Raw genomic sequence first — 27,348 nt, forward strand, 5'->3', positions numbered from 1 at the left:
GCGCTGGTGGAGCTGTCCTGGTGGTTCACAGCCCATTCTGATTGCCTGATCCGGTTAGTAAACACCAGTGTCCATTTGGATTGTGCGGTGCTTATGCTTTACTGGTTTTTAAAATGTTTTGGTTTGGGGGCACCTGCATGGCTCAGTCGGTTAAGCATCCGACTTTGGCTCAGGTCATGATCTCACCATTCCTGGTAAAGCCTGCTTGGGGATTCTGTGTTTCCCTCTCTCTCTCTCTCGCCCCCTCCCCCATTTGTGCTTTGTGTGTGTCTCTCTCTCAAAAATAAATAAACACTAAATTTTTAAAAAATATTTTGGGGTTTTATTTGCAGGTTTTTTTTTTTATTGTGGTAAAAAAAACCCCACATAACATAAAATTTAGCATCTTAGCCTTTTTAAAAAAAATTTTTTTTTAACGTTTATTTATTATTGAGAGACAGAGGGCAAACAGGGGAGGAGCAGAGAGAGAGGGAGACACAGAATCGGAAGCAGGCTCCAGGCTCTGAGGTGTCAGCACAGAGCCCGACGTGGGGCTTGAACTCACAAACCGCAAGATCATGACCTAAGCCGAAGTCGGACACTCAACCGACTGAGCCACCCAGGTGCCCCTCGCATCTTAACCTTTTTAAGTGTAGTTCCATAGTATTAAGTACTCACATCGTTGTAAAGCAGATCTCCAGAATTTACTAGTCTTGCAAATCTGAAACTCTGTATCTATTAAAGAAAACTCCTCTTTTCCTCCTTCCTCCAGCCCCTTTCTGTTTCTGTGAATCTGACTGCTCTAGAGAGCACGTGTAAGTAGAAACCTAGAGTATTTGTCCTTTTGCATTTGTCTTACTTAGCACGATACCTTAAATGTTTATTCATTTTGCAGCACCTGACAGGATCTTCTTCCTTTTAAAGGCTGAATAACATGCCATGGTATGTACATACCACATGTTCCTCATTCATTCATTGATCCATGGACACTTGGGTCCCTTCCACATCTTGGCTGTAGTGAAAAACGCTATGAACATGAGGGTGCAGATATCTCTTCAAGGGCTTTGAAATATTTTGAGTTGCAGGGCGCCTGTGTGGCTCAGTCAGTTGAGCGTCCGACTCTTGGTTTTGGCTCAGGTCATGATCTCGTGGTTCGTGGGATCGAGCCCCGCATCCGGCTCTGTGTTGACATCTCTCCTTGGGATTCTCTCTCTTCCTCTCTCTCTGCCCCTCCCCGGCTCATGCTCTCTCTCTCTCTCTCTCTCAAAATAAGTAAATAAACATTTAAGAAATGTAAATATTTTGAATTGCTCCTGGGTGCAACTATTCATCTTGCTTAAGGAGAGGGGATCTCTGAGGGTTAATGGCCAGAGATGTCCTTGATTCCAGTGTGGCACAGGTGAAATGTAGAGTTTAGCTGAGGAGCTCAAGATGTGGTGAGGAGGTTGTTCTACAGCGAAGACCTGTGTAGGGAAGAGCACCCAAGCCAGACTTGATTGGAAATCCCAGACCTCTGAGTGTGGGGGGCTCAGAGTCGAGAGTGCTGCTGGCTGGCTGGGTCTGGCTAAGTTAGACCAGAGTAACCATGGACTTTCAGCCTCAAATGTCAGCATGGCAGGCAGCACCCAAGGTGAAAGAGGTGCTATCATAGCTTCTTAAGACCCCAACTCTTGGGGCGCCTGGGTGGCTCAGTCAGTTGAGCGTCCGACTTCAGCTCAGGTCATGACCTTGCAGTTTGTGGGTTCGAGCCCCGCGTCAGGCTCTGTGCTGACAGCTCAGAGCCTGGAGCCTGCTTCGGATTCTCTGTCTCCTTCTCTCTCTGCCCCTCCCTCACTTGTGTTCTATCTCTCTCTGTCTCTCAAAAATAAATCAATGTATCAAAAAATTAAAAAAAAAAAAAGACCCCAACTCTTTTTGGACATCATGGGGTTGTAAAAACCATAGCCCTCAGCGCTCTGTTGGATAGAGAAGCGGAGGGCAAGGTGAGCTACTGAGAGACACATGTTACCTACATGGATGGTGAAATTATTGTATTAGCTACTTAGTTACTTCTGTTCTTGGCAAAGGTGTGGGTAGGGCAGAGAAGGAAGGCTAGATCAGTGAGAGATTAAATTCAAAATTGCTTTTCCTTCTGCATACCCGAGAAATTTGTGTTGGCTTTTTTGTGACCCTGCTGTATTTCCCTGCTTTGCAACCAATGTTGTATTCTCCAGCCACACAGGACTACACGCTACCCCTCCACTCGGGCCCCGGAGGAGGAGCCCCTGGAGTTCGGAGCAAGTTGCTCAGCTGTTGCTGTGCACGTCCTGGAGAAAATCAATGGTTTCCAAGGCGCCACAGCTGCGAACTCTATGTGCTTCTTCTGTTCATTCTGTTCTCTTGCTGTGGAACTCTCCCTTCCCCACTTGAAAAAACTCATTAGCCCCTTAAGAGCCATACCAAATGCCACGCCTGAGAAATTTATTTCCGGTCTATGCCCCATCCTGTGTTCTCTCTCTCTCTCTAGGAAGAAGCAATCACACCATTTCCCCCCTGCCTTTTGCGTTTGATGGCTGGATGTCTGTCTGCCTCACCAGGCCAGGCACTGAGGGCAGCAAGCACATGGTTTTGTTGTTATGCCCCAGCTCCTGACATGGAACCTGGCAGAGCTGGGCCCTAACAAGTGTTAGCCGAACACTGGAATGAGCTCCCTCCTTTGTCTTTCCCTGTTTGACCACCCCGATCTCACATGTAAATGGCCTTTAATTAGATTTATCTTTGATCTAAATACCGGGGTTTATTCTTACCCACTTATGATAGCATTTAGTGAAACAACTTGCACATAATAGGCGCTCGTGTGGTGGTTGATTTGACTGGATGTCTTGGTTTCATGCCTTTGTTCACAGAATGTCAGAATTTGAAGAGACCCTAGAAATCACCGAGTACAACCCGCCACCTGGTGTGTGAATTGGGGATGTCTCTGTGCCACTGGGTTAGGTCATACACATGGGTGTCTGTACTAATGCATCCCTGTGGCGCTAGTCTGCTGCATGGTCAACTCTTTTTGTTCAGGTATTGACAGCATTTGGCAGGTGCTTTCTCATGTTGATGGTGGTGATAAACAAATTGAGAAAGCAGTTCTAGAAAGAAGGGGTGGAATGCGCCAAGCAAGGAAGTGTGCGCGAAATGCCTGGGGCCATTACTACATTTGGAGTTCAGCATTGTAGCCACAGAACTAGAAAGGCAGAGGTTAGGGGCGTAGACAGACAACCGATGAGCCTGGAGAGAGGCAGGGTTGCGAAGGGCCTCCCTTGTTAGGCATAAGGAATTCGTTTTCGTTACGTTGTCATTGAGGATCCTTGAGGAACTTTGAGCAATGGATTGATATTAGAAAGACCTTGCTGATATCATTATACTTGAGGCATAAGGTAGGGAGGTGACTTTAATATGGCGGCGAAGGATGGGGACCCGGCCCAAGGCAATGGTGGAGGGGATGAGACGAGGAACAGAAAGAAGAGATATTTAAGATATACATGTAAGAGGTGCTGGTGAGATGGGTGAGAGGCGAGGACTGGAGGATGACTTCTGGTTTGGGGATGGCCTCCAGGGTGGATGGCAGTGGGCCGTCGACCATGAGGAGTCTGAGGATCCTCTAGGTCACAATGATCCATCTTCATTTTCATTAACTGCTCTGAGATTCAGAAAAAGTTATGGCTAAATATACAGACATGACATGGACAGTCCCCAGAGAGAGGTGACAGAGGTTAAAGACCTCCAGATGTAAGGAATATAACAAGGGATGAACAGGATCAGCACCTTAACAAGGTGCTTTATTCTAGAAGTTTGAGGGGCCACTGGGAGAGCAGTTTCAGTAGAGCGTTGAGTCAGGAAGCCTAGATGAGGTAGAAACTTTCCAGGAGCTTGGCTGTATAAGGAGAGGATGACAAGCAGAGAGAGACACATTTTCTTTTTTTGTTAATAAGATAAGAGAGCCTTGGACTGACCCACCCACTGAGAGGCAAGCGCCAGATGAGAGGAAGGATTGGGGGTCAGGAAAAGGGGAATAATCAGGGGAGCAAGGAACTTGAGGCGGGGCGGGTGGACGATTAGAGGAAGGCTGATCCTTTCCTCAGAAACATTGAGGAAGGCTGTCGGGACAGGTGCTGAGGAAGATGTGGGTAGTGTGGCGAGTGCAGGGGTTGAACAGGAGACATCTGAGGTCTGCGCCCATGGACTCTATCCCCAGTGAGCCAGGGCCTGACACAGTCACTGGAGAGAGGGCAGCTACCACATAATGGTGGAGAGGGCAGACTCCGGAGGCACGGCTGGAGTTCACATTCTCTTCCTGCCGTTCACTAGCTTATGACCCTGAGAAACAAACGCCCAAACACCATGTGCCTCAGTTTCCTCATCTGCCTAACGGATAGGACAAGAATCCGCAATGGGTTGCTGTGAGAATCAAATGGGTTACAATATGCGAAGGGCTTGGAACAGGTGTACAACAGGCGGCGTGTAACAGCTGTTGTTACTGCTGTCATTGTCACCATCGCTATCTGCTGAGCCAAAAGGTCTCTGGTGCACGGTTGGAGGTTGTAAAGATGTGGACCGGCTGTTGAGTAAAATAGGGACCGAAGAACGTGAAAGTTTAAAAGTTTGCTGAGAAAAAAAAAAAAAAAAAAAAAGTTTGCTGAGTGATACTGGGGGATGCAGCTAAGACCAGGAGATAAGAATGTTAGCCTGTGTGACCTTGTCCCCAAACAACCTAAAGGGACAGGCTTTGTTTTCTGTTCCTAGAGAGGACACTTGAGGTTTAGAGAATTCCAGTGATTTGCCTAGGGTCACACACCGGTAAGCTGGCAGGAACAAGTGATTTGACTCCAGCTCTGTCTTTTTTTTTTTTTTTTTTTAAAATTTTTTTTTGGGACAGAGAGAGACAGAGCATGAACGGGGGAGGGTCAGAGAGAGAGGGAGACACAGAATCGGAAACAGGCTCCAGGCTCCGAGCCATCAGCCCAGAGCCCGACGCGGGGCTCGAACTCACGGACCGCGAGATCGTGACCTGGCTGAAGTCGGACGCTTAACCGACTGCGCCACCCAGGCGCCCCACCAGCTCTGTCTTTTAACCACAATGGGGTACAAAACACACCACGAAGCAGCTCACAAACCAAACTGTCACCAGGCTCTAGAAGCTGTGGTTGCCAGGCAGCGATGGGGTTATCCGTGGTGCAGGGCAAGAACAAAAGACATAGGACAGACAGAAGGATCTGGCTTTGTGAAGCACTTCTGTGACAATGGCTAGTGGAAGTTTCCTCCAAGTGACAAAAGGCTAGTTCACATCTCACTGGAAACACAATGCTTGTTTGTTTGTTTGTTTGTTTATTTATTTATGGGGGAGGGCAAGTGGGGAAGGGGCAGAGAGGGGGGGGACAGAGGATCGGTCAGAAGTGGGGTCCGTGCTGACAGCAGACAGCCCAACGCAGGGCTCAAACTCACGAACTGTGAGGTCATGACCTGAGCCGAGGTCAGACACTTAACTGACTGGGCCACCCAGGCACCCAATGTTCATTTATTTTTGAGAGAGAGAAAGCGAGCAAGGGACAGAGAGGATAGGAAGTGCGCTCAGTGCTGAAAGCAGAGAGCCTGATGCGGGGCTCAAACCCACGAACCTTGAGATCATGACCTGAGCTGAACTCTGGTGCTTAACTGACTGAGCCACCCAGCCTTCCCACAAAGCCAAATTCTGATGCATTGTGGTAAAGAAGGCTTTTGATAAATAGACCCTTTATTCAAGGACTTGGCTCAGCATTAAAGCTGATGGAACAGACAGAGTATATTATCTGGGATACGTATATGGTGGGATCCAGCAGAGTGCCCAGCACACCATGGTGATTAGCATGTGTTTGCTGAATGAATGTCTGATTAAGTGATGGCTCTGGAGGTGTGGTAAGAGGGCGGAGAAGACATTTGGAGGATCCTTTAGAAATTAGTCTAACAGAGGCTTTTTCTCGAACATTTTAAAGTATTGGCACTACCTAGAAATTGCTTAAAATATCTGTAAAATTCTCACCTAAACAATTGAAATCACTCGACCATATTAACTATCCTTCTAACAGCCAAGCCCCACCAGCTTCTAGATGGTAATGGCCCAGCTGGTTTAAATGGGTCTCCATGGTTACAGGCATGCTCTGGTTTCCATGGTTACATTTCCCAGTCCCTTGCAGGAGTTAGATATATGTGAAATTTCAAAGGATTTTTTTTTTCCTCTCTCGCCAGCCTACACAGAAATCTAGGGTCCGAAGGTCTGAGATGAAAGTTTCAGTGACCTCTTGGGAAGGAAAGGGGGAAATGGTAATAATATTTGGGACAGTTGCAATCTATATCATTGAATGAGGAAGAAAGGATTCAATGGGGACCTATTGTGGCAGTAGAAAGATATCCCTATATTATGAGCCTGAGCATTTTGCTTAATTAGTGGAGGAGGAAAACTGGGGTAAGGGAACAATACGCTCTTGTCTGGATCTGGCTCCCTGGGGGCAGAGGGGATGTTGGCCAGAGGTGGAGGGGGAATTCATCCACATTAGAGTCCCTTTAGAGTGACCAATTCATCTCTCTGCCATGACAGCGCTGTAGCCTTCTTGTGTTGATTTCCCCCATGCTCCTCATTTCGAATCAGCTCTCTTGGACCATTTTGGCTCAACCAGGCAGGCATCTGTAGCAAGGCACCAGTCCAGGTCAAGACACTGTCATTGGAGCTGGCTTTTCTTGACAGAGGGAGCCCAGGTGGAATTCTAGTGCCTCCTTGTGGCATCTCTAACATTTCTAGCTCTATCTTATCCTGTAGGAACCACTCCCCCCACCCCCGCCACCCCCCAATGTTTTCCTGTTAGTATCTAGGAAGGAAAAATTGTCTTTCTCCCTGGATTCACGTATCCATCCTTCTCTCCTTCCTTCTCACAAAGTTACAGGGTGTCCATTACGTTTTGGCTAGGCCCTAGAAATAGTACTAAGAAAGAAGAGGATATTGCCTTCACAGAGTTCACCATGCGGTGTGGGGAAGGGGCAAAACAGGTGAATAGCTCCCGGTAATAAAAAAGCAAATGGGGGGCGCCTGGGTGGCTCAGTCGGTTAAGCGTCCGACTTCAACTCAGGTCACGATCTCGCGGTCTGTGAGTTCGAGCCCCGCGTCAGGCTCTGGGCTGATGGCTCAGAGCCTGGAGGCTGCTTCCGATTCTGTGTCTCCCTCTCTCTCTGCCCCTCCCCCGTTCATGCTCTGTCTCTCTCTGTCTCAAAAATAAATAAACGTTAAAAAAAAAAAATTAAAAAAAAAAAAAAGCAAATGGGACCATGACAGAGGGAGGGACCCACCAGCTGGGGAAGCCGGGGAAGCTGTGAAACTGGAGTGCCTTTTTGAGCTGGGTGTTCAAAGAACCGGTCCCTCAAAGATGAAGGATGAAATGAAGACAATATTCCATTAAGCAGGGGATTCTGTCTTCAAAATAAACTGGAGTACAAAATGTAGTAACACCCACCTTTATCTGGGCTCATATGCTTGCTACTCTGTGGTCAGAAGCAGGTACAAAGACAGTGCTGGTGGGAAAACCTGAGAAGGTGTCAGTATTAGAGTCAATCCAGCACAGCACCATTGGCTGAGTTATGGGCACCCAAAACACAGATGGTAGGCACCTCTTGGAAGGACCAGGTTGTTCCCTGGGCAGAAGGTGGGGTGTGTGAGTGAGCAGAGATGCACAAAAAGAGGCTGGGAGGGAGGCACAGACATACCCCCACCTGCAGCAGAGGCTTCGTGAGCTAGTCCGAAGACAGGGCACTTGAGTCTGAAGGCTATGGAGTCATTGAAAGACTTTAAATAGGGGAGATTCATAATCAAATTTATGAATTACAAAGGTTGTTCTAATGCTGTTGTGTTCATAACTAAGTTCAAGAATGACTCCTGGGGTCTGGATCGGGAGACTTCATTGATGGTGGTGCCTGTTCACAGAAAGAGGGAATCTAGGGGTCCCTGGGTGGCTCAGTCAGTTAAGTGTCCAACTCTTCATTTCCACTCAGGTCATGATCTCACAGTTTGTGAATTCGAGCCCCGCATCAGACTCTATGCTGACAGTGAGGAGCCTGCTTGGGGTTCCCTCTCTCCCTTTCTTCTGCTCTCTCTCTCTCTCTCTTTCAAAAAAAAAGAGGGAATCTAGGAGAGGTTGGAGCATAGAAGCTACACCTACTGGTCTCTTGTGTATTCTCCCAGAGATATTCTTTGCTTCTACGAGCATATTTCAATTTAAAGCCAATAATGAATTCTATTTGGTCATGTAGGGCCTAGGAGCATCACATGGGTATGTCCAGCAAGCAGGGGATTTTGAATTAAAGAAAGCAGTCTGCCTGGAGATTTAGCTTTGAGGGTCATGGGTATCTAGACAAAAAGCAAAATCATAGGAGAATAAGCAGAATGGGAAGAGAGGACAACTATGAGGAACAACTGTATTTAAGGGGGAAGTAGACAAAAAGACACCTGTGAAGGCCTGTAGTGGACATATGGGACTGACTGTTCAACATTCGTCCTTCTTCTACAACTGCCCCCCCCCCCCATGTTTATTGAAGAAGCTGCCATGTTATTTTGAATTGACATCCTCAAACCAATCCAGCCTAGTGAGCACCTAACACAGATTAGAACAGAAGTGTCTCCTCCATTCCGGCTACAGCTCATTGATCCAGGGGTGGGCTGCTGACCCAAGCCAAGCCTGAGTCCTCCCTAGAAATTATTATTTTTTAGGAGATAAAACATTTTTAAATTTCAGGGGCTCCTGGGTGGCTCAGTCAGTTGAGCCACTGACTTCCGCTCAGGTCATAATCTCGCGGTTCGTGAGTTCGAAACTCGCGTCCGGCTCGCTGCTGTCAGTGTGGCGCTCACTTGGGATCCCCGTCCCCCTCTCTCTCTCTGCCCCTCCCCTGCTCATGCTCTCTTTGTGTCAAAAATAAGTAAACATTAAAAAAATTTTTTCTTTTAATTTCAATACCCAGCTCTAGCATTCATATACCCTGGCCTGGGGACAGGGTGGGGAGTACTCAGTTTTCCCTGTCCCCAAGGAGAGGGTAGGTAGCTGAGTCACCCTTCACCCTTCACCCCCCCAGTAAAGACCATCAGAAGGCTCAGATCCTGAGCTTTCAATATCAGGATCCAAATATGAGGGCTCACTCTCCCTCGAAGCTCAAACAACTTTCAACCAGGAAGGCAAGCCTTCTCCTTTGTCTCCTGTCCACCCTTAAGACACAAAGACCTTCTGTCTGGCTAAGCAGGCAGGTCTGTTGGTGAACCCCAGGAGAATACAATCATCTTTCCAAATGTAGCAAGCATACTAGGTCTCCGACGCCCCATCTTGGAGCACACTTGGGGTCAGTTTCTGGAGGTGTTGATGCACGGGGGGCACTGAGGTTTTGCACAGCTCAAAGCCTTTCAAGAGGTGGACCTGGGAAGCTTATATGGAGGAGATGCTGCCTGAGATGCTCACCTGCCAGCAGGCAATTTCTGCAGCACGGTCCCGCAGGCCATCTCCCTTCGTGTGACATCTGTGGGTCACGGGAGAGGAGGCGGTTGACGTGAGTCACAGCCGCGGCCTAGAGCATGGCACCAGCCGTGATGAACTTCTCCAGTAGCCAGGGCCTGGAGTGGAAATGGGGGAGAGCCAGTTTGTCCTCCCTGGCAATTTGCGTGCTGAAATGAAAGAAGGAGGCAGTGTTCTTGGTGTGGCTAAAGCTGTGAGATGTCCAATTCAAAACTGTTAACGGCCACGCTCTTTTCCACATGGAGAAGATCAGCCTGTGGGGCCTGAGGTTGATGACACAGGAACTCATAGGGGAGCAGACTTAGAAAAGAAAGAGTCCGCAGGGCTGGAGACGCTGATTGCAGGCACCCTCACCCTTCCTGAGCTCTGTGTTTACTTCTGAATGATGGGGAGTTTCTCCCACAAACACCTCTTAATTTGAATTGGGCTTCTGACCTTTGTTGCATCCTAATACTATAGAGTGACTTAGATGAAGCATAACCAGTAGGAGACAAAGCTAGGGAATAGGGTCACAGAAGTAAAAGGATATGGGTTTCTGGGGCACCTGGGTGGTTCAGTCGGTTAAGCGTCTATGGCTCAGGTCATGATCTCAGTTTGTGGGTTTGAGCCCCGCATCTGGCTCTGTGCTGACAGCTCAGAGCCTGGAGCCTGCTTCGGGTTCTGTGTCTCCCTCTCTCTCTGCTCCTTCCCTGCTCATGCTCTGTTATGCTCTCAAAAATAAACATTAAAAAAAAATTTTTTTTAAAAAATTTAATGTTCATTTATTTATTTAGAGAGCAAGCAGAGGAGGGGCAGAGAGTGAGGGAGAGAGAGAATCTCAAGCACTGACGGTGCAGAGCCCTATTTGGGGATCAATCTCAGGAACCATGAGATCATGACCTGAGCGGAAATCAAGAGTCAGACACTTAACCGACTGTGTCCCTCTGTTGTATGTAATTTTTATGAATATTCACAAGTTGTCAAAAAGGCCACACCACTTTACATCCTTCTAGCAATGTGGAGAACACATTTCCTACCACTCTTGCCAATGGGGTATTTTAATATTTTTTACTTTTGCGAATCTATTAATTGAAAAGCGACTTCTTACCGTAGTTTTAATTTGCATTTCTTTTTTATGAGCAAGGTTGAGTTTCTCTTCATATATTTAAGCTTAAACTATTTTATTTCTATGAATTGTGTTCATATTTGTTGCCCATTTATCTGTTGGCTTGTTGATTTTTTGTTGTTGTTGAATTACTTTTTTTTGAGAGAGAGGGTGCAAGTGAGCAAGGAGCAGAGAGAGAGATGGAGAGAGAGAGAATCCCATGAGGGGCAGAGAGGGAGAGAGAGAAGTGGGGCTCGAACTCACGAACCATGAGATCATGACCGAGCTGAAGTCCAATGCTTAACTGACTGAGCCACCCAGGTGCCCCATTGTTGAGTTTCTTATCGACTTCTGTCCGTTATTCAAATGCTAAGGAAATTATGCTTTTGTCTATGATGTGAGTTGCAAATATTCATATGTCTTTTGACTGCTTTCTATACAGAATTTTTTTTTAATATTGTTCAATTTATCAACGCTTTATTTTAAGGCTTCTGGGTGTTAACTTATTTTTTGGCAATCCAATTCTGAGATTATAAAAGTAAATTCTCTCACATTTTCTCCCAGTACTTTTATGGTTTCATTTTTTTCACATCATAAAATATGTGATCTGTCTGGAATTTGTTTTGATCTACAGTGAGAGACAGAGATCTAACCCAATTCTCCCCCTACATGTCTACCCAGGAGTCTCAACATCACTTACTGAGTAATCTATTTTCCTTCTCACTGACTTGAAATGCCTTCTTTGTATTTGTGTCTGTTTCAGAACTTTCTATGACAGATGAGCTTTAACCCCATTCCCAACCCATTGTGCAACCAAGAAAGCTTCATTGTTACTGTTTTATTTTTAAAAACGGGAGAGCCTTGAGAATGTTTGTCTGTGGAGGGGAAGAGCAGGTGGCAAAGGAAAGTACAGAGGAGGCACCAACGGGGCCATGAAGGGCAAAGAGGTTGGGACCATTATGACAGATCCAAACAGCTCATTGGTATGCCCACCTCCGACAGGGGAGTGTGTGCTCTGGATTCTCAAAGGGTTTTTGCATAGTGTGAGGTCTCCTCCCTTTTAGCTTCGTGTAGCCCTCCCTCCCAGTTTGTCAGTCTCTTCTTGGCCACCCCGTCGGGAATCTGTGTCCGTTGACCAAGTGTTCTCTCATGGACCTTCCTTGCACTTCTCGGAGGCCCAGAGCGCAGCCTGGACCAATGTTACTGCCCATCTCGCTTTCTGCTCCTCTCTGTTTAGGTACCTCTCACTTGCCCCTCGGTGTTCGTTCCAAACCTCCCAGGCTCTGGCCCCTTCCTCCCAGCCAACGGCCTGTCTCATCTGGGTAGACGGCAGGTTCTCACCCGGAGTCCACGGTAGGGATTCAAGAGGCTGGTTCACAGAAGTTCTGTGTCAAAATCTGTGAGAAGTGAAATATCCACAGTGTTCATCAGATTCCCAACACCCCAAAAGGTCAGAAAACTTCTCCCTCAGCAAATCGAGTTTGCTAGGTATAATCTCCTTGAGCTTTTTAACTTTTACCTAAAAACTTATATATATATATCCATAACCACCCTCATTTCCTTTTCTCTGCTTTGGAGGACATGGGGTTCCTCTTCCTGTTTCTTCAAAGCCAGTCCCATACATCACCCTTTCACTCCAGCCTTTCTGCCGGATTATTTTCTCTGAGATACTCTCCCCTCCCCTCCCCTCCACGCCTCCTGCCTTTCACACTGGCCTCTCTCGCTCCTAGGCCCTCACAGGACAGCAGCAACACCACACTCCGGCACCCTGGTGCCCCCTCCCTTGCTCTCAGCAGGCCGGGGGCCTCTCCTCTGTGGTCTCGCAGTATCCCGTGCACTTCTGTCCCGTGCCCCCCACCCTGCACTATTACAGCTGTGCTGTCTCTCCTGTGAGACTGTGAAATTGAGGACCACATCTTACTTTATATCTCTAGACCAATGTCTCACACACCATGGGAAGCTCGATCAATATTTGTAGTCAGGAGTTAATCGATTCAGTTCTTCTCTAGACCCTCTTCTCTCCTGTCTTTTCTTGAGGCCTAGAAATTAGAACAACAAACCGTTTTCTGGGTAGGCACACGGTGGGTTTGTCCAAATGTAGCACCTCTTTGTTTTTTTCTTGTATTTCTTTTCTCTCTTACGTCATGCAGTACTCCACGAGCTTTAAAAAAAAAAAAATGTGTTCTTTTGGCTACAGCTACACCGTGCGTCGGTCTAAATGACTCCTGAACCCTCTTCTGCTTTGTAACGGGGAATTCAAAGCTCATACTCTAATAAAGTATAATTTGTATTATTAACACCTAAATTGATGTGATTACTGCCCCCATCGAAGTGCAACTGCTCGGGAGGCAGTACAAATACAGCTCATTGAGAAATAGTTACATACGTAAGAAAAAGAAAACCCAGGCCAGAAGTCCGAAATCAAGGTGTCAGCAGGGCCACGCTTCCTCTGAAGTCTCCAGGGGAGAATTGTTCCTCGCCCCTTACAACTTCTGGTGGCTTGTAAAGTTCCTTGGCGTGTGGAGGGTATCACTTCCGCTAATAAGGATACCTGTCGTTGGACGGAACCCACCCTAAATCCAGGATGATCTCATCTTGAGATCCCGAGTTTAATTACATCTGCCAAGACCCTTATTCCAAACCAGTCACATTCTGATGCTCCGGGTAGATGTGACTTTTGGGGGCCGCGATGCAGCCACTACCCCTGGCACTTCTCCAGACCCAGACCTCCAGTGCTCAGGAGAGGAATGTGAGACTCTCCCATCTCCCTTCTTGACTCCACCTCGTTTTATGATTTGGGGGTTTGTGGCCCCAACTTTGGTTAACCCCTCTCACAAGCTGCCCCAGACACTGAACACCTTCTATCCAAGATACATGATTAATTAGCAATGTCAGGCAAGCTTCCTTGTTATTGATTGGGTTGAAGCTGGCAGTTCGTCACATTTTTTCATTTTTCTTTTTTCTCATCTTGTTTGTAAATAGAAAAGGCTAAATGAATCATTTTGAATTGTATTGTGTATTGAATTGTATTATCCAGAGGATTCGATGGAAGCCCGTAAGTAGGAGACACGCAGAGCTGTCTTACTGGGCGGAACCTTACCTGTCTCAGGCATCTCTAAAGCACTTCAGTGCATGGACGCGCCCTCCCCACGCTTCCCCCAACACAGACTCATAACCCTGAGACCTGGACTAGAAGATAACTGATGAAAAGGAGATTCACAATGGCCAGACACTAATACTGATAACCTGGGGAGAACTGACAGGTAGGTGGCGATATCCCATTTTGGCAGACCACTGGTTTTCTCATTAGAAAATTGGTGGGAATGAAAACAGATGAGGGCTAAAGCAAGCATCAGATGTTTCTGCCGTTGTAGCGTGTAGCCTTGTTCCCAGCTACAGCACCTTCATTCTCTTTTAGGGAACTGCCCTCCCAACTTTGAAGTCTGTGTGGTTGGGGAGGGTTTAGCTCCACAAGAGGGGGTGCGAACCAGCCTGGGTCATCGGGTGTTGTGTCTCCTGACCATATGATCGATTCGGGGATGAACAAATGACCACAGCTTGTCCTTGCAGCCAGTTGGCATCAGTCCTTGGGCTTTGGCTGGATTTAGTAAGTTTTCTTCTCATTGGGTTGTTAAGATGGTAGGATGTCATGTTAGAGGTGCCACTATCCACATCTGTCATCAACTGGGAAGCCCACCTAATGATGAAGTCCACACAAAGGGAAGCTGGCTGAGGGATAGGGACAGAATCCTGATGGCATAGCTTAGGCATTCAGATCCAGTTGTCTCTAAAGCCAGGGCTACCCTCTGGACTTTGTATTACACGAAGGGATAAATTATCCTTTTTTGCTTAAGCCAGTTTGAATTAGGCTTCTCTCACTTGTTGCCAAGAGTCCTGGTAAATATAGGACTATTCTGAGATCGTAAGAAGTAAGCAGATCTGTCTCCAAAAGTTGTCTGAGTGGGCTTATTATCCAGGGGTCTACAGTGATAACCATCATTTATTGCTGGATTTTGTGCTGTTTCTATGTATCATCTTCTGTAATCCTCGTAACACCCTGTGAGGTATTATTGGTTTCATCTTAAGACCAATTACTGCTGAGACAGCTTAAGGAACTTTCTCAAGTCTATACAGCCAGTGGCAGGGCCAGGATTGGATTCCAGGCTGCTGTTTCCAATGTTTATGCTCTTAATTAGCATAACTTGTTAGTGAGGGCATTTGTGCCCAGTGATAAAAGGAGCACATTTGTTTTTCTCTTAGCACATGGACGGTATGAAGAGAAAACTTTACAACTAAATACCTTATCTTATGGCCTGCTTGTCCAACCTGACCTCATCCTAAAGAAACCAAATGGAAGGGCTGGACAGGAAAAAAGGTGGTTATCAGAGAGACTTGGAAATGAGTTTTGAAGTTCTTTTTAATATTTTAGCATAAGTTCTTGAAAATTTTGTCTTAAAAATTTTTTTTTTTTAATGTTTATTTACTTTTGAGAGGAAGACATAGAATGCGAGGAGAGGGGCAGAGAGAGAGAGAGGGAGACACAGAATCTGAAGCAGGCTCCAGACCCTGAACTGTCAGCACAGAGCCTCAAACTCATGAGCGGTGAGATCATGACCTGGGCTGAAGTTGGATGCCCAACCAACTGAGCTACCCAGGCTCCCCACCATGCCTTTTAAGTTTATTTATTCATCTTTTGAGAGAGAGAAGGAAAGAGAGAGAGCCGGGGCGAGCATGAGCAGGGGAGGGGTAGAGAGGGAGGGAAAGAAATCCCAAGCAGGCTCCTCGCTGTCAGCGCAGAGCCCAATGTGGGGCTTGAACTTGAACTCTCCAATGACCGTGAGATCATGACCTGAGCCAAAACCAAGAGTCTGAGGCTTAACCGACTAAGCAACCCACGTGGCCCCCTGACCTCAGGTGATTTTGATGGTGGCTCAAGGATTACAAATTAAGAAATAGATGGATTTACTGTATTCTTGTCCCTAAATGAAAATGTTCTTCCATGTCCTGGAACTCTAAAGATTAATTACTCAATTGGTATCTGTTGCATTCCTCTGGTGCTATTGAGCTCTTTAAAAGAATGTACATAATCCTTAATAATTAGGCCTAGGAGAAGGAAATGAATAATAATTTATAACACATTTTGACAAAAGAGAAAAACCCAGATCTGCTTCAAATAATTACAGTTTTGGTGACAGGTGTGGGCACAAGTTCAATGCACTGATTTTCTGCTGATGACCATTATTAATGGAGTACATACAGTCTTCAGAACAAGGGTCTAAAGGGTGAACTCAGGCATGTTTGGGAAATTCTAGAAGGCCAGGCGGGCAGATTTTTGGTATTAGAATCCATCTAGGTAACTCCTCTCTGGTGTTTATGACTTGGCTAAAGTATATTCTCCTCTGGGAGGCTTCCTTCCATCTACTGAAACTGGGTTAGATGCCCTTATGTGGGATTCCTAGCACCAGTAGCAAGGACCAACCCTAAGCCCCCATAGTTCTTACACACCACCCACACTGGAGCGGTTCTTCAAACACCTCAGAATTAACACTTCAAGGCCTTTGCCTGTGCGGTCAGTCACTTTTCACACTGTTAGCACCTTTTCCTTTCTTTCCTTTTTTTAAAGTTTACTTATCTTGAGAGAGTGTGAGTGGGGGAGGGGCAGAGAGAGAGGAGAAGAGAGAGAATCCTAAGCAGGTGCCATGCTCTCAGTGCGGAGCCTGACTCGGGGCTCGATCTCATGAACTGTGAGATCAGGACTTGAGTCGGTCACTGAACCAACTGAGCCAGCCGGATGCCCCAAACCTTTTTCATTTTTTAGGTTTCAGCTTAAATGATATCTCAGAGAGACTTTCCTTATTGCTTTCCCTAAAGAAGCATATATAATACAAAATTAGGACTTGAAAAAAGGGGGGATAATGCCCCCCTCCAAATTATAAAAGAATACATGCTTTTGCAAAGCATTTGGAAAGGAGAGAAAGAAAAAACAATCTGCTAATAAAATACTCCTGAAAACACCACCAACTGTTATAGAACCTTACAACATGCAGAACAATGGAATCTTGGTTATAACCCAGGATGACCCCTCTTGTGCCACGGTGCTCTTAAAAGCATTTCCAATTTGTCTTAAATTTCTAAGGAATATTACTATTTGTAGTTATGTTGGGATAAGGAAAACCTGGTAAGTGAGCCATCTTCCTAAAATGTTCTGGTTGGCCAGAGTAGATTTTTGTGAAATAGTCTCTTTACTAATATTGCCTGCTCCAGATGAATTAATAATATTTAAGCAAAACAAAAATTGGGGCACCTGGGTGGCTCCGTCAGTTGAGCAACCAACTTCAACTCAGGTCATGATCTTGTGTTCGTGAGTTCGAGCCCCACATCGGAGCTCCCTGCTGTCAATGTAGAGCCTGCTTCGGATCCTCTGTCTTCCTCTCTCTGCCTTCCCCTGCGCGTGCTCTCTCTCAAAAATAAAAGAAACATTAAAACAAAACAAAACAAAAATAAAAGACCACAACTCCTGAGATATAGATGAAACTTTATTTGTACATAAAAAATTATACATCAGGAATTCTTTTCTAAAAAGTCTTTTATTGTAAAGCTCAAAATGAAAAGATTCAAAGAGGCAGTGTATAGCTCTTTGATTTTGTACATAATACAGTCACAGTTAAACAATTTTTTAAGCCACAAAAACATACACCTGTCCTATAATAGGAAATACATGACCTCTAACTGCATACTTAAATCTCATGATGCCATTCAAGGCCAAAGTAAAATTACTATCATGATAGAGGAGATTTGGCATTGATGTTAGCACAGGCACTATCTCTGACCACTTCTCTCTATGTTAATTCTTCTTCTCAGATACATTAACAGCGAATTGTTTTCTAACAATACTTAGTACCATGGAAGAAGTGAAAGAGACATGACAAGGACTCTTGTAAATAGTTAGAAAACTATCTCCCAAGATCACACATTTCTGAGTAATAATATTAACATTATCCACCCTATGCAAGAAATATAAAGCGTCATAATGTTTGGGGACCAAATAATTTATAGAATAAGTATTAATCTATTCTGGAGCATGTAAGCCTCAGTACCAGGTAAATCTCAACCTCACTTCTAAAACAAGTCGTTAATTCATAGAACCATTAAAATTTCAAGAGATAAATTAAATGTCAAATGGTTGCTACATCCAAACACGATTAAAAACTCTTAGTAAGACCATGGCTTTTTTTTTTTTTTTTTTGTGGTTACTAGTGGAAGCAACTAAATCTATCTGAGATGACAATTTATACAGGCAGACAAAAATCATATAATTTCAGATACACTGAACTTAGATATCACCTTCAACAATAAAGAAAGTTGGAGTATCTGCTTCACCTTTTGAACTTAGTATTGCTTTTTTCTTCTCCATCTTTTCAAAAGTTTATTTATTTATTTTCAGAGAGCTTGTGAGAGAAGAGAGAGGAGAGAGCGAGAGAAGCAAGCGTGTGTACATGCGTGTGAAAGCAGGGGAGAGGCAGAGAGAGGGAGAGAGAGGATCCCAAACAGGCTCTGTGCTGTCAGCGCAGAGCCCAATTCGGGGCTCAATCTCATGAACCTGTGAGATCATGACCTGCGCCAAAGTCAAGAGTCAGACGTTTAACCAACTGAGCCACCCAAGTGCCCCTCTTCATTTTTAAGTTTCAAAAGACGTCATGGTTCTATAAAACTTGACCAAGAAATGTAGGTAATTAAAAAGTTCTTACTAGAAGATGTCAACAATGCCAATTTCCCTCCAGATGGATGGAGACTTGATTTAATTAGGCTTTTTACCATTTTGGAAGGGGGAGGGGCTGACATGAGCACCTTTGTATCCTGTGTAAATAGCAACTTTGTTCTTTTATTATCAGTGTTGTTATATTGGGCTTAATCTCTCAGAGGGACAAAAAACCCTCTGGTCTGGCCTTATGTTTTATTAAAATTGTCCTCAGGTGGCATGAAAGAGCATTACATCTAAAGCGGCAGTAAGCTGGCAACTTATGGAAGGCATTGTGCAGAAAGAAAAGGTTTTTCTTCCTTTTGCTAAGGACAAAGACACTTCAAGGGTGAGAGAAAAAAATAGCAAATATGCAATACAGAAACATCCTATCCCTTTAAGACGAATAAAGCAAGGAAAAATAAGTAACCAATGGTGACATTTTTACTTTAAAAAATACCAAGTTTCCCTAAGACATAATGTTAGAAATTTATTTAAGGATGAGGAACTGGAAAACATTTCTTCATTTCACCAAGGAAAAAAATATAACCAAATTAAATGAGAGCAATGGATGCTTTTACACAAAGTTTTGTGTTCAGAACGCATTACCCACTAAAAATGACATCTTTAGTTCAATTTTGCTTAGACAAGAAGCTTTTTCGATTTCCTTAGGAGAATAATTCATCTTTTTTTTTTTTTTTTAAAGTTTATTTATCTTTGAGAGAGAGTGAGAGCACGCGTGTGTGACCAGGGAAGGAGCAGAGAGAGAGGGAGAGAGAGAATCCCAAGCAGGCTCTGCACCATCAGCACAGAGCCCAAATGTGGGGCTCAATCTCATGAACTGTGAGATCATGACCTGAGCCAAAGCCCAACGCTTAACTGATTGAGCCACGCAGGCACCCCTAATTCATCTATTTAATAGCAACACTCCTCGAGTAGGCTATAATATCTTACACTGGTATTATAAGAGAGTAAAGAAGACTGATTTGTGCCATAATCTGAACAGTTCACTCAATTTTCATAACGCCTAAAAAAACCCTAGGAATCAGAATTTTTTCCATTAAAACCCCACACTTCCCAGCTAGTCTCTGGTTTGTGTTCTTTTTCCCCACAGAAAACAAAACTCCTTATACTTCATCAAAACTAGGACACAGAACTAGTGAACAATTAGAATTACTCTGTAAGAAAACATAATTTAGAGGACTTGGATTTAGGCCTTAACTATTTAGAATGCTCTATTTGACATTTTAAGAAACAGTACCTAAAGCATTACAAACTAATATACTCTCATTAGAGTGGTTATGATTAGAGTTTCCATTTATATTTTTGTATTCAGGGCTAATTTTGATTTTTAAAAAAAAAATATTCATGATTGATATAAAAGATCAGTCCCCAATAAATTAGCTAAAATCTGTTAAATACAAATGGGTTAAGTTAGATCATCTCAAAGCAAAGTTCAAAGACTTAGAAAGCTTTGATTGAGACCCATAGAGACCAAGTCCTAGGCTTCACACTGTTAATGGTTAATGGCATATTTTGTCCCTCAGATTGCCTCCCCTAGAAATACTTATTAAAGTTGGAAAAATCGAAATAGTTTTTCCTTAGCACATGAGATAATGCAGAGGTCCCTCTTTCTGACTTAAAAACCAACCAACCAACCAACCAACCAACCAATGAAAAAACAAAAACCCAAACAACAAACAAAAAGCCCCGTTTGCCCAAACAAGCAAAATGTTAACAGGACAAAACCTCCAAACCCTCTATTTGTAAATGTGCGTTCACTGGCTGAAGTTTAGAGGGAAAACCCAAATAACTTCCAATTCATGGATTTACTGCAAGGACCTAACACACTTACTCCAGGGCAGGTTAATAGTATCTCACGAGGAAGTCTAAGCTCTTGTGGAGATTTAGCAGATAGTCCTGACCAGACCTTAGAGGGTACTGAAGAGACATCACACAAATTAGGAGATGGGGGGAAATCATCAAAATAATTACTTGAAGAAAAGCCCACACTTCATCAGAAGCCAAAAGCACATGAAATTCTATTCCACATAAGAAATACTGACTTTAGGTTTCCACGTGACTTTAAAGGACAAGGTAAAGGACAGCACAAGGTAAGTTTGTATGGTTTTTAAGACTAAAATAATCTCCAATCTTAAACTCAAAACAAAGGAATGAAGGTGGACAGACAGATAATAGAGTATTCTTCAACTTTTCTTCATTGCACAGGGAAATCCCCCTGCAGTAAGAATAAGAAAGTTCAGTAAGTTGGAAAATGTTTCTAACTTTAACTATATTTTCCTTTATTATTTTTAAGATTTTATTATTATTTTTTAAAGTTTATTTATTTTGAGAGAGAGAGAGAGAGAGAGAGAGAGAGAGCGAGCAGGGGAGGGGCAGACAGAGGGAAAGAGAGAACCCCAAGCAGGCTCTGCGTGACCAGTGCAGAGCCCAATACGGGGCTTAAACCCACGAACTTTGAGATCATGACCTGAGCCCAAATCAAGAGTAAGAGGCTTAACTGCCTGAGCCACCCAGGCACACCAAGATTTTATTTTTAAGTAACCTCTACACCCAGCGTAGAGCTCAAACTCACAACCCTGAGATCAAGAGTCGCATACTCCACTGACTGAGCCAGCCGGGCACTCCTGTATTTCCTTTAAAGCCACAATTCAATATTGATGTAGGTTTCATACAATTAAAAATGATAAAGGTTTTAAGAAGCAACCTCAGCTTTTACATAATTCCTTAATCACCATTATGAGCCCTTGTCAGATTGGGCTATGGATGAAGGATGCAATCATTTTGAACCTTAACTCATAGAGAAGCTTTCAAAGCACTAAACACTTTCTATGATCGTATTTAACACAGAGACTACAAACACATTTCCTTTGTCCATTCTTTAAAAAAGCATGCATATTGGGGTGCCTGGATGGCTAAGCAGGTTAAGCATCTGACTCCTGATTTTGGCTCAGGTAGCGATCTCGTGGTTTATGGGTTCGAGCCCTGTGTCACCGCAGAGCCTGCTTGGGATCCTCTCTCTGTCTCTCAAAATAAATAAACTTAAAAAAAAAAAAACCAAAAAAAAAACATGCACATTTACCCCAGCCTCAAACCACTCTTTCCTTTGCCATTTCTTCTAAACTAAACTTAAATTTTAGTGTCTTTAATGGCAATGCCTGGTTAGGTTATTATGAGGACAAGGCTACTTTTCCAGTAAACTACATTTTTTATCACACAAGGCTGAATATTAAAAAAAAAAAATCACCGTTTACTTATAGAAAAAGATTTTAAGGTTTATAATCTACTTTATTATAAAAGGGAATAGATTTTTACATGCAATCATTTACGGACAACAGATTATATAGAAAAGTTCAAGTTCATCAGTTTGAAACTATACCTCACTGAAGTATACTTACTTATAAAAACATACTGCCTTTGCCGTGTGAAAATCTGGTGTTTAGTTCTCCAGATTTCTTTATCAGGGCTTTTTTCTGAGCTTCATCAAACTGATTAACTTTGAGATCCTTATCACGATCAAATGGTATTCGTTCTTGGGGCTTATTTTTCTCTTCAGCAGCCTTAGTCTTTAATTTCTTATGATGAATGTCCATAAGAGATTCTGATCTTTTCGATTCCTGGGGAGAGCAGGAGAGTAGAAGTGAAAATCTTTGTTGGTACAGATTACGGGCAGAATACGATCATGAACAAAATGATTAAGCAGTGATGACGAACACTAGAGAGGGCTTTTCACAAACCCTAACAATTTTTGCCAAAACCAAGACAGCATCTATGAAGCAAATACGTAGCAGGGGCAAATTCAATCAGCCAAAATGAAGGTGTCTACTAACTACCACCACACACACTCACAAGCAAGACAGAGGGGGAACACATGTTTAAGTAACCATAATGAGAAGCATCCTGCGATGTGCCACAAAGTCCAAACCAAGAACACGGCTGAGAGAGGAAGAGCAAGTCCATCGTTGCCTAGGAGCCTGGTTAGAGTTTCACGGATGCGTGGGTCTGTGAAACCCGAACGAGCGGACGGGAATAGGAAGGGCCCTGCCAGGCTGAAGCGAGAACAAGGGCAAACCAGAAAAGTAATGGCACGGAAGCGATCAAATTCAAGGCCTGTTCAGGATATACAGTGGCATATTCCATACGCTAACAGGGTTCTGTTCCTTTCAGTTTTGTTCTTTCTCCGACATCCCTTATTTTCTTTCTTCTTAGCTGGGACAGGTGCTTACATTTTCAAATATATCTAGTAGGATGAGGTCTGGGCAAAGGCAACTGGCTTCATCAATTAGAGATTCATTGTAGACGTCTCAGTATTGACTGAAGTACAAGACAGAAGGGCCCTAGACTGAAGAAGCAGGGAGTGGAAAGCAGCAGCAGAGGTAGGCAGTGTAGACCGGCAGCTTGCAAAGTGGGGCACGGGGCATATGCGGGCCCGGGGGCTACAGAGAGTGGATTACACATGGTGGGAAGGTATGGCTAATTTTAAGATTATCCACCCACAACTCTCAACTTCTTCATGTAACCTCACTTCAAATTGATTTGGTTGATGATGCATCTTTTTATCTCTCTAAAAAAATTTTTTTTAACATTTATTCATTTTTGACAGAGAGAGACAGAGCACAAGTGGGGGAGCAGCAGAGAGAGAGGAAGACACAGAATCCGAAGCAGGCTCCTGGTTCTGAGCGGTCAGCACAGAGCCTAACGCAGGGCTCGAACTCGCTGACTGAGTGATCGTGACCTGAGCTGAAGTCAGATGCCCAACGGACCGAGCCCCCCAGGCACCCCTCTTTTTATCTTGATCTCTCCCCTTTTATTATAGCCCTCTGCCATTGAACAAGGGAGAGGCCTCTCAGAATCTCCCTGTAAGAATACTGCCTAGGAGAGCAAGTCTCCATGGTTTCAAACAAAAAATGTGAAATACTGGCACGAGGCAACTTCCTCTGACTGAGGAACTGTAAGCCCAGGAGGGCTCTGTGTTCTGTGTCTGAAACAAATTTCTCTTAAGTGTGTGGTGTCCCTCGGAAATTGATGTTTTGCTTTTTGTTGGAATGATCTGTGTGCAGACACTGAATAGACGGGCAATGGAAGAAAGGGCAAGTTTTGCTTAGCAACCACCTCTCTTCCAGGCCCTACCTTGTTAAAAAATGTGAGAGCAAAGAGGTAAAAAGAGCTCTGTGAAAGCAACAGAAAAAGGCGTTGGTAAGAAACGTTAAAAATGGTAGCATCTTATTTCATCCAGGAGACAAACTCATGATATCTATCTACTTTAGAACTCAGAAGTGCCACTGGAATAATCAGGAACACATCTATTTGAATGGAAAAATGAAGTGAGAGTTTCTGCTAGAAAGTAAGTCTTACTTGGCTGATTTGACAAATCAGAACTGACTTTGTCAATTAGGTTATATGGTAGTTATTCCCTATCAATTGAATAAGCTCAATCTGGAGCTGCAGGTTTTAGCAGAATGTACAAAAGATATTATGTTAGTTGAGTATTTATTTGAATTACCACTATTTCCGTCTTCTTAATCCCTCTCACTCATTTCATAAATCTTGGTCAGATCTTTTAGAAAAAAATAGATGTGCAAGTCAAATGCTTTCTAATTCTTTATTTTCAGGAAAATTGAAGGAAATTTAAAACATTCATTAGTTATTGCTAAGAAAAAATAAGCTCTCAATACATGGAGCGTGGAGAAATAGGAACTTAAGTTCTGGATTCAGAAAAATCTGAGTTGCAATGGTGGTCCTGCTAGTTTCAACACTGGTAACCTTGGGCAAACAATTTGAACTTCATTTTATCAGCTGTAAAATGGTAGTAATCATTTTCAAATATTTGGCTGGGGAGGAGTTAAATGACATAATTAAAAAGGATTTAGTACAGTGTCAGGTATATAAGAATCACTCATAAATGCCATGTGTCAGATTTACTGACCATTTACTATAATTTAATCTTCACATTACCTCCACAAACCAAAAGTTATTCTCATTATATAGATCCAGAAAGAAAAATTAAGAAAATAAAGTAACTGGACCAGTGTGAAAAATACTGAAGGAGGTCCTAATGAGTTGACAGTTGAGAGATCATTAATAATTTCTGTTAATAGATCACTATGAGGTTTAAGTAAATAACTCAGAAATTGTTTAAAGAATTGAATGGAGGGGCACCCGAGTGGCTCAGTCAGTTAAGCGTCTGACTTCAGCTCAGGTCATGATCTCACAGTTTGTAAGTTCGAGCCCCACGTCAGGCTCCGTGCTGACAGCTTGGAGCCCGGAGCCTGCTTCAGATTCTAGGTCTCCTCCTCTCTCTGCCCTCCCCTGCACATGCTCTGTGTCTCTCTGTCTCTCAACAATAAATAAACGTTAAAAATTAAAAAAAAAAAAAAAAAAAAAGAATTGAATGGATTGCTATAATGAACTTCATTCCATTCTCATCCACTTCTTTATGTAAACATGATTCCTTCCTTCCTTCCTTCCTTCCTTCCTTCCTTCCTTCCTTCATTAAAGTACAAACTGAAAACATTACATGAATACATGAAAAAATCCTACAAAAAGCCTATAAAAAGGATTTTATATAACTATACATTATACAACAGAATGGAATATTTCTAAGGGCAGATGTACAGAAAAACACTGAGGTAAAAAGGAAGACATATAAAAGAATGAGAAACAAGAAAGAAAATATAAGAAGAGCATTGAAGGATACAAAAAAAGAAAAGCTTATATATTTTATTCTTACTCACATTGTATGAGGACACCTGCTCAGCCAATCTCTTTTCCCTTCCTGACAATATATGTTCTTCATCCTTCTTATTGAATGACTTCCTTGCTTCTTGTGTTTCCTGAAGAATGAACACAGGTTGTTAACACATTACTGAACCATATAGTTAAGGGAAAAAAAAAATACCATTATTTTTACTCAGATTGACTAAATAAGAGACTAAAGTAAGTTTGTTGAATCTTTTCCACTAGGAATATGAATAGAGTTGGTAAGGGATCAGTTCATGTTCTACTCAGTGATTTTCTTGAAAACAAGAAGAAAACCTATTCAGATCAATAGAAAAACTCATTTACTTAGTTGTGTGTGTCAAACTCACAAAGGAGTTTGACAAATAATGATGAATTGTAGGAGAGGAAATTAGGCTTTAAAAGAAATCTGAGAGGGGCACCTGGCTGGCTCAGTGGGTAGATCATGTGACTTTTTGAGCTCAGGGTTGTTAAGTCTGAGCCCCACCTTGGATATACAGATTACTTAAAAATAAAGCCTTAAAAAAATAGAAAAGAAATTTTACATTATCTGTTTTTAAAAGTAGTAATATCATTCTTGAGGGAAAAAAATAAAGAAAAAGAAAAGGTTTACAGTTTGGAAAAGAAATAATAAAACTATCTTTATTCACGGATGACATGACTATTTATGTAGAAAACTCCAAAGCATCCATGAAAATACTCCTGGAACTAATAAGAAAGTACACTAGATCAAAGCTGCAGGATACAAGGTCAATATACAAAATAATCCAACAACGAACAACTGGAATTCGAAATTAAAAAAAAAAAAATTAACAATAGTGTATACACAAGATGAAGTACTTAGATAGATTTCCAACAAATTTTAATTAGAAAAAAAAAAAAATTCTAGAGAATACAGTCCCAACCAGGGATGAGAAAAGCCCACATAAAAACAATTTAAAAGCACTGTTCTCAAAGCATTTAAAAAAAAAAAATTTTTTTAACCTTTATTTATTTTTGAGACAGAGAGAGACAGAGCATGAACGGGGGAGGGTCAGAGAGAGGGAGACACAGAATCCGAAACAGGCTCCAGGCTCTGAGCTGTCAGCACAGAGCCTGACGCGGGGCTCGAACTCATGGACCACGAGATCACGACCTGAGCTGAAGTCGGACGCTCAACCGACTGAGCCACCCAGGCGCCCCTCTCAAAGCATATTTTAATATTGTTGTTATCTGCTTAAGAAAACCAAAAAGGTCATCTATAATGTTTATCTTAATAATATACAAAACAGGGGCTCCTAGCTGGCTCAGTTGGTAGAACACATGACTCTTGATCTTAGGGTTTGAGTTCAAGCCCCACTTTGGGTGTGGAGCCTACTTAAAACACATGTACAAAACAACACTGCATTTGCTAAAGTATGTTAAAAACATAGGCATAGCTGAGTTCTTATTTTCTCATAAAAATTTTCCTAGAAAACATGCTTTCGTTTATTAATATTAAAGGGAAAATGATATTATGGTAAAATGGCGATAAAAACCTGACCATTTAATATTTAAGAGTTAACAGATCTAATCAAGACTGGGAGGTAAGGTAATAATAGATGTCAGCGAGTTTTATTTATTTATTTATTTTAAAACAACGTTTATTTATTTTGAGAGAAAAAGTGTCCGAGCGGGGAAGGGACAGTGAGAGAGGGAGAGAGAGAATTCCAAATGGACTGTGCTGTCAGGAAGGAGCCCAACATGGGGCTTAATCTCACAAACCATGAGATCATGATCTGAACTGAAATCAAGAGGCAGAGGCTTAAGTGAGCCACCCAGGTTAGCCACCTTCTACCTAACATTTAAAGAAGAATTAATACCTATTCTCAAACTATTCCAAAAAACAGAAAAGAAAACTTCCAAATTCATTCCATGAAGCGAACATTACCCTGATACCAAAACCAAATAAAGACACCACTAAAAAAGAGAACTATAAGCCAATATCCCTGATGAACACAGATGTAAAAATTCTCAATAAAATACTAGCAAACTGAATCCAACAATACATGAGAAAAATCATTCACTATGATCAAGTGAGATTTATTCCTGGGTTGCAAAGGTGGCTCAGTATTTGCAAATCAATCAGGGTGAGACATCACATTAATAAAAGAAAGGGTAAGAACCATATGATCATTTCAATAGATGCAGAAAAAGCATCTGAGAAAGTACAACATCCATTCGTGATAAAAATCCTCAAGAAAGTAGGCTTAGAGGGAACA

The 27,348-nt window shown here is 43.0% G+C and overlaps 1 protein-coding gene across 4 annotated transcripts in view; it reads right to left on the bottom strand.

The window, feature by feature from the left end:
* Positions 1-11,116: 11,116 nt before the first annotated feature.
* Positions 11,117-27,348, bottom strand: part of GPALPP1 (GPALPP motifs containing 1) — a 33,182-nt gene continuing 16,950 nt past the window's right edge. Inside the window, exons 7-10 of one of the 4 annotated variants that reach the window (XR_007461105.1) lie at positions 25,105-25,203; positions 21,769-21,987; positions 12,533-12,650; positions 11,117-12,008 (exon numbers count right to left, since the gene is read on the bottom strand). Coding sequence is in view for 3 of the 4 variants with exons in the window: in XM_049646987.1 (XP_049502944.1) it covers positions 21,769-21,987; positions 25,105-25,203 (318 nt within the window). In the remaining variant the exon portion in view is untranslated. The other 3 variants (XM_049646987.1, XM_049646988.1, XM_049646985.1) reach the window with 3 other exon arrangements.

This window comes from Panthera uncia, assembly GCF_023721935.1.
Source record: "Panthera uncia isolate 11264 chromosome A1 unlocalized genomic scaffold, Puncia_PCG_1.0 HiC_scaffold_16, whole genome shotgun sequence".
NCBI lineage: Eukaryota > Metazoa > Chordata > Mammalia > Carnivora > Felidae > Panthera > Panthera uncia.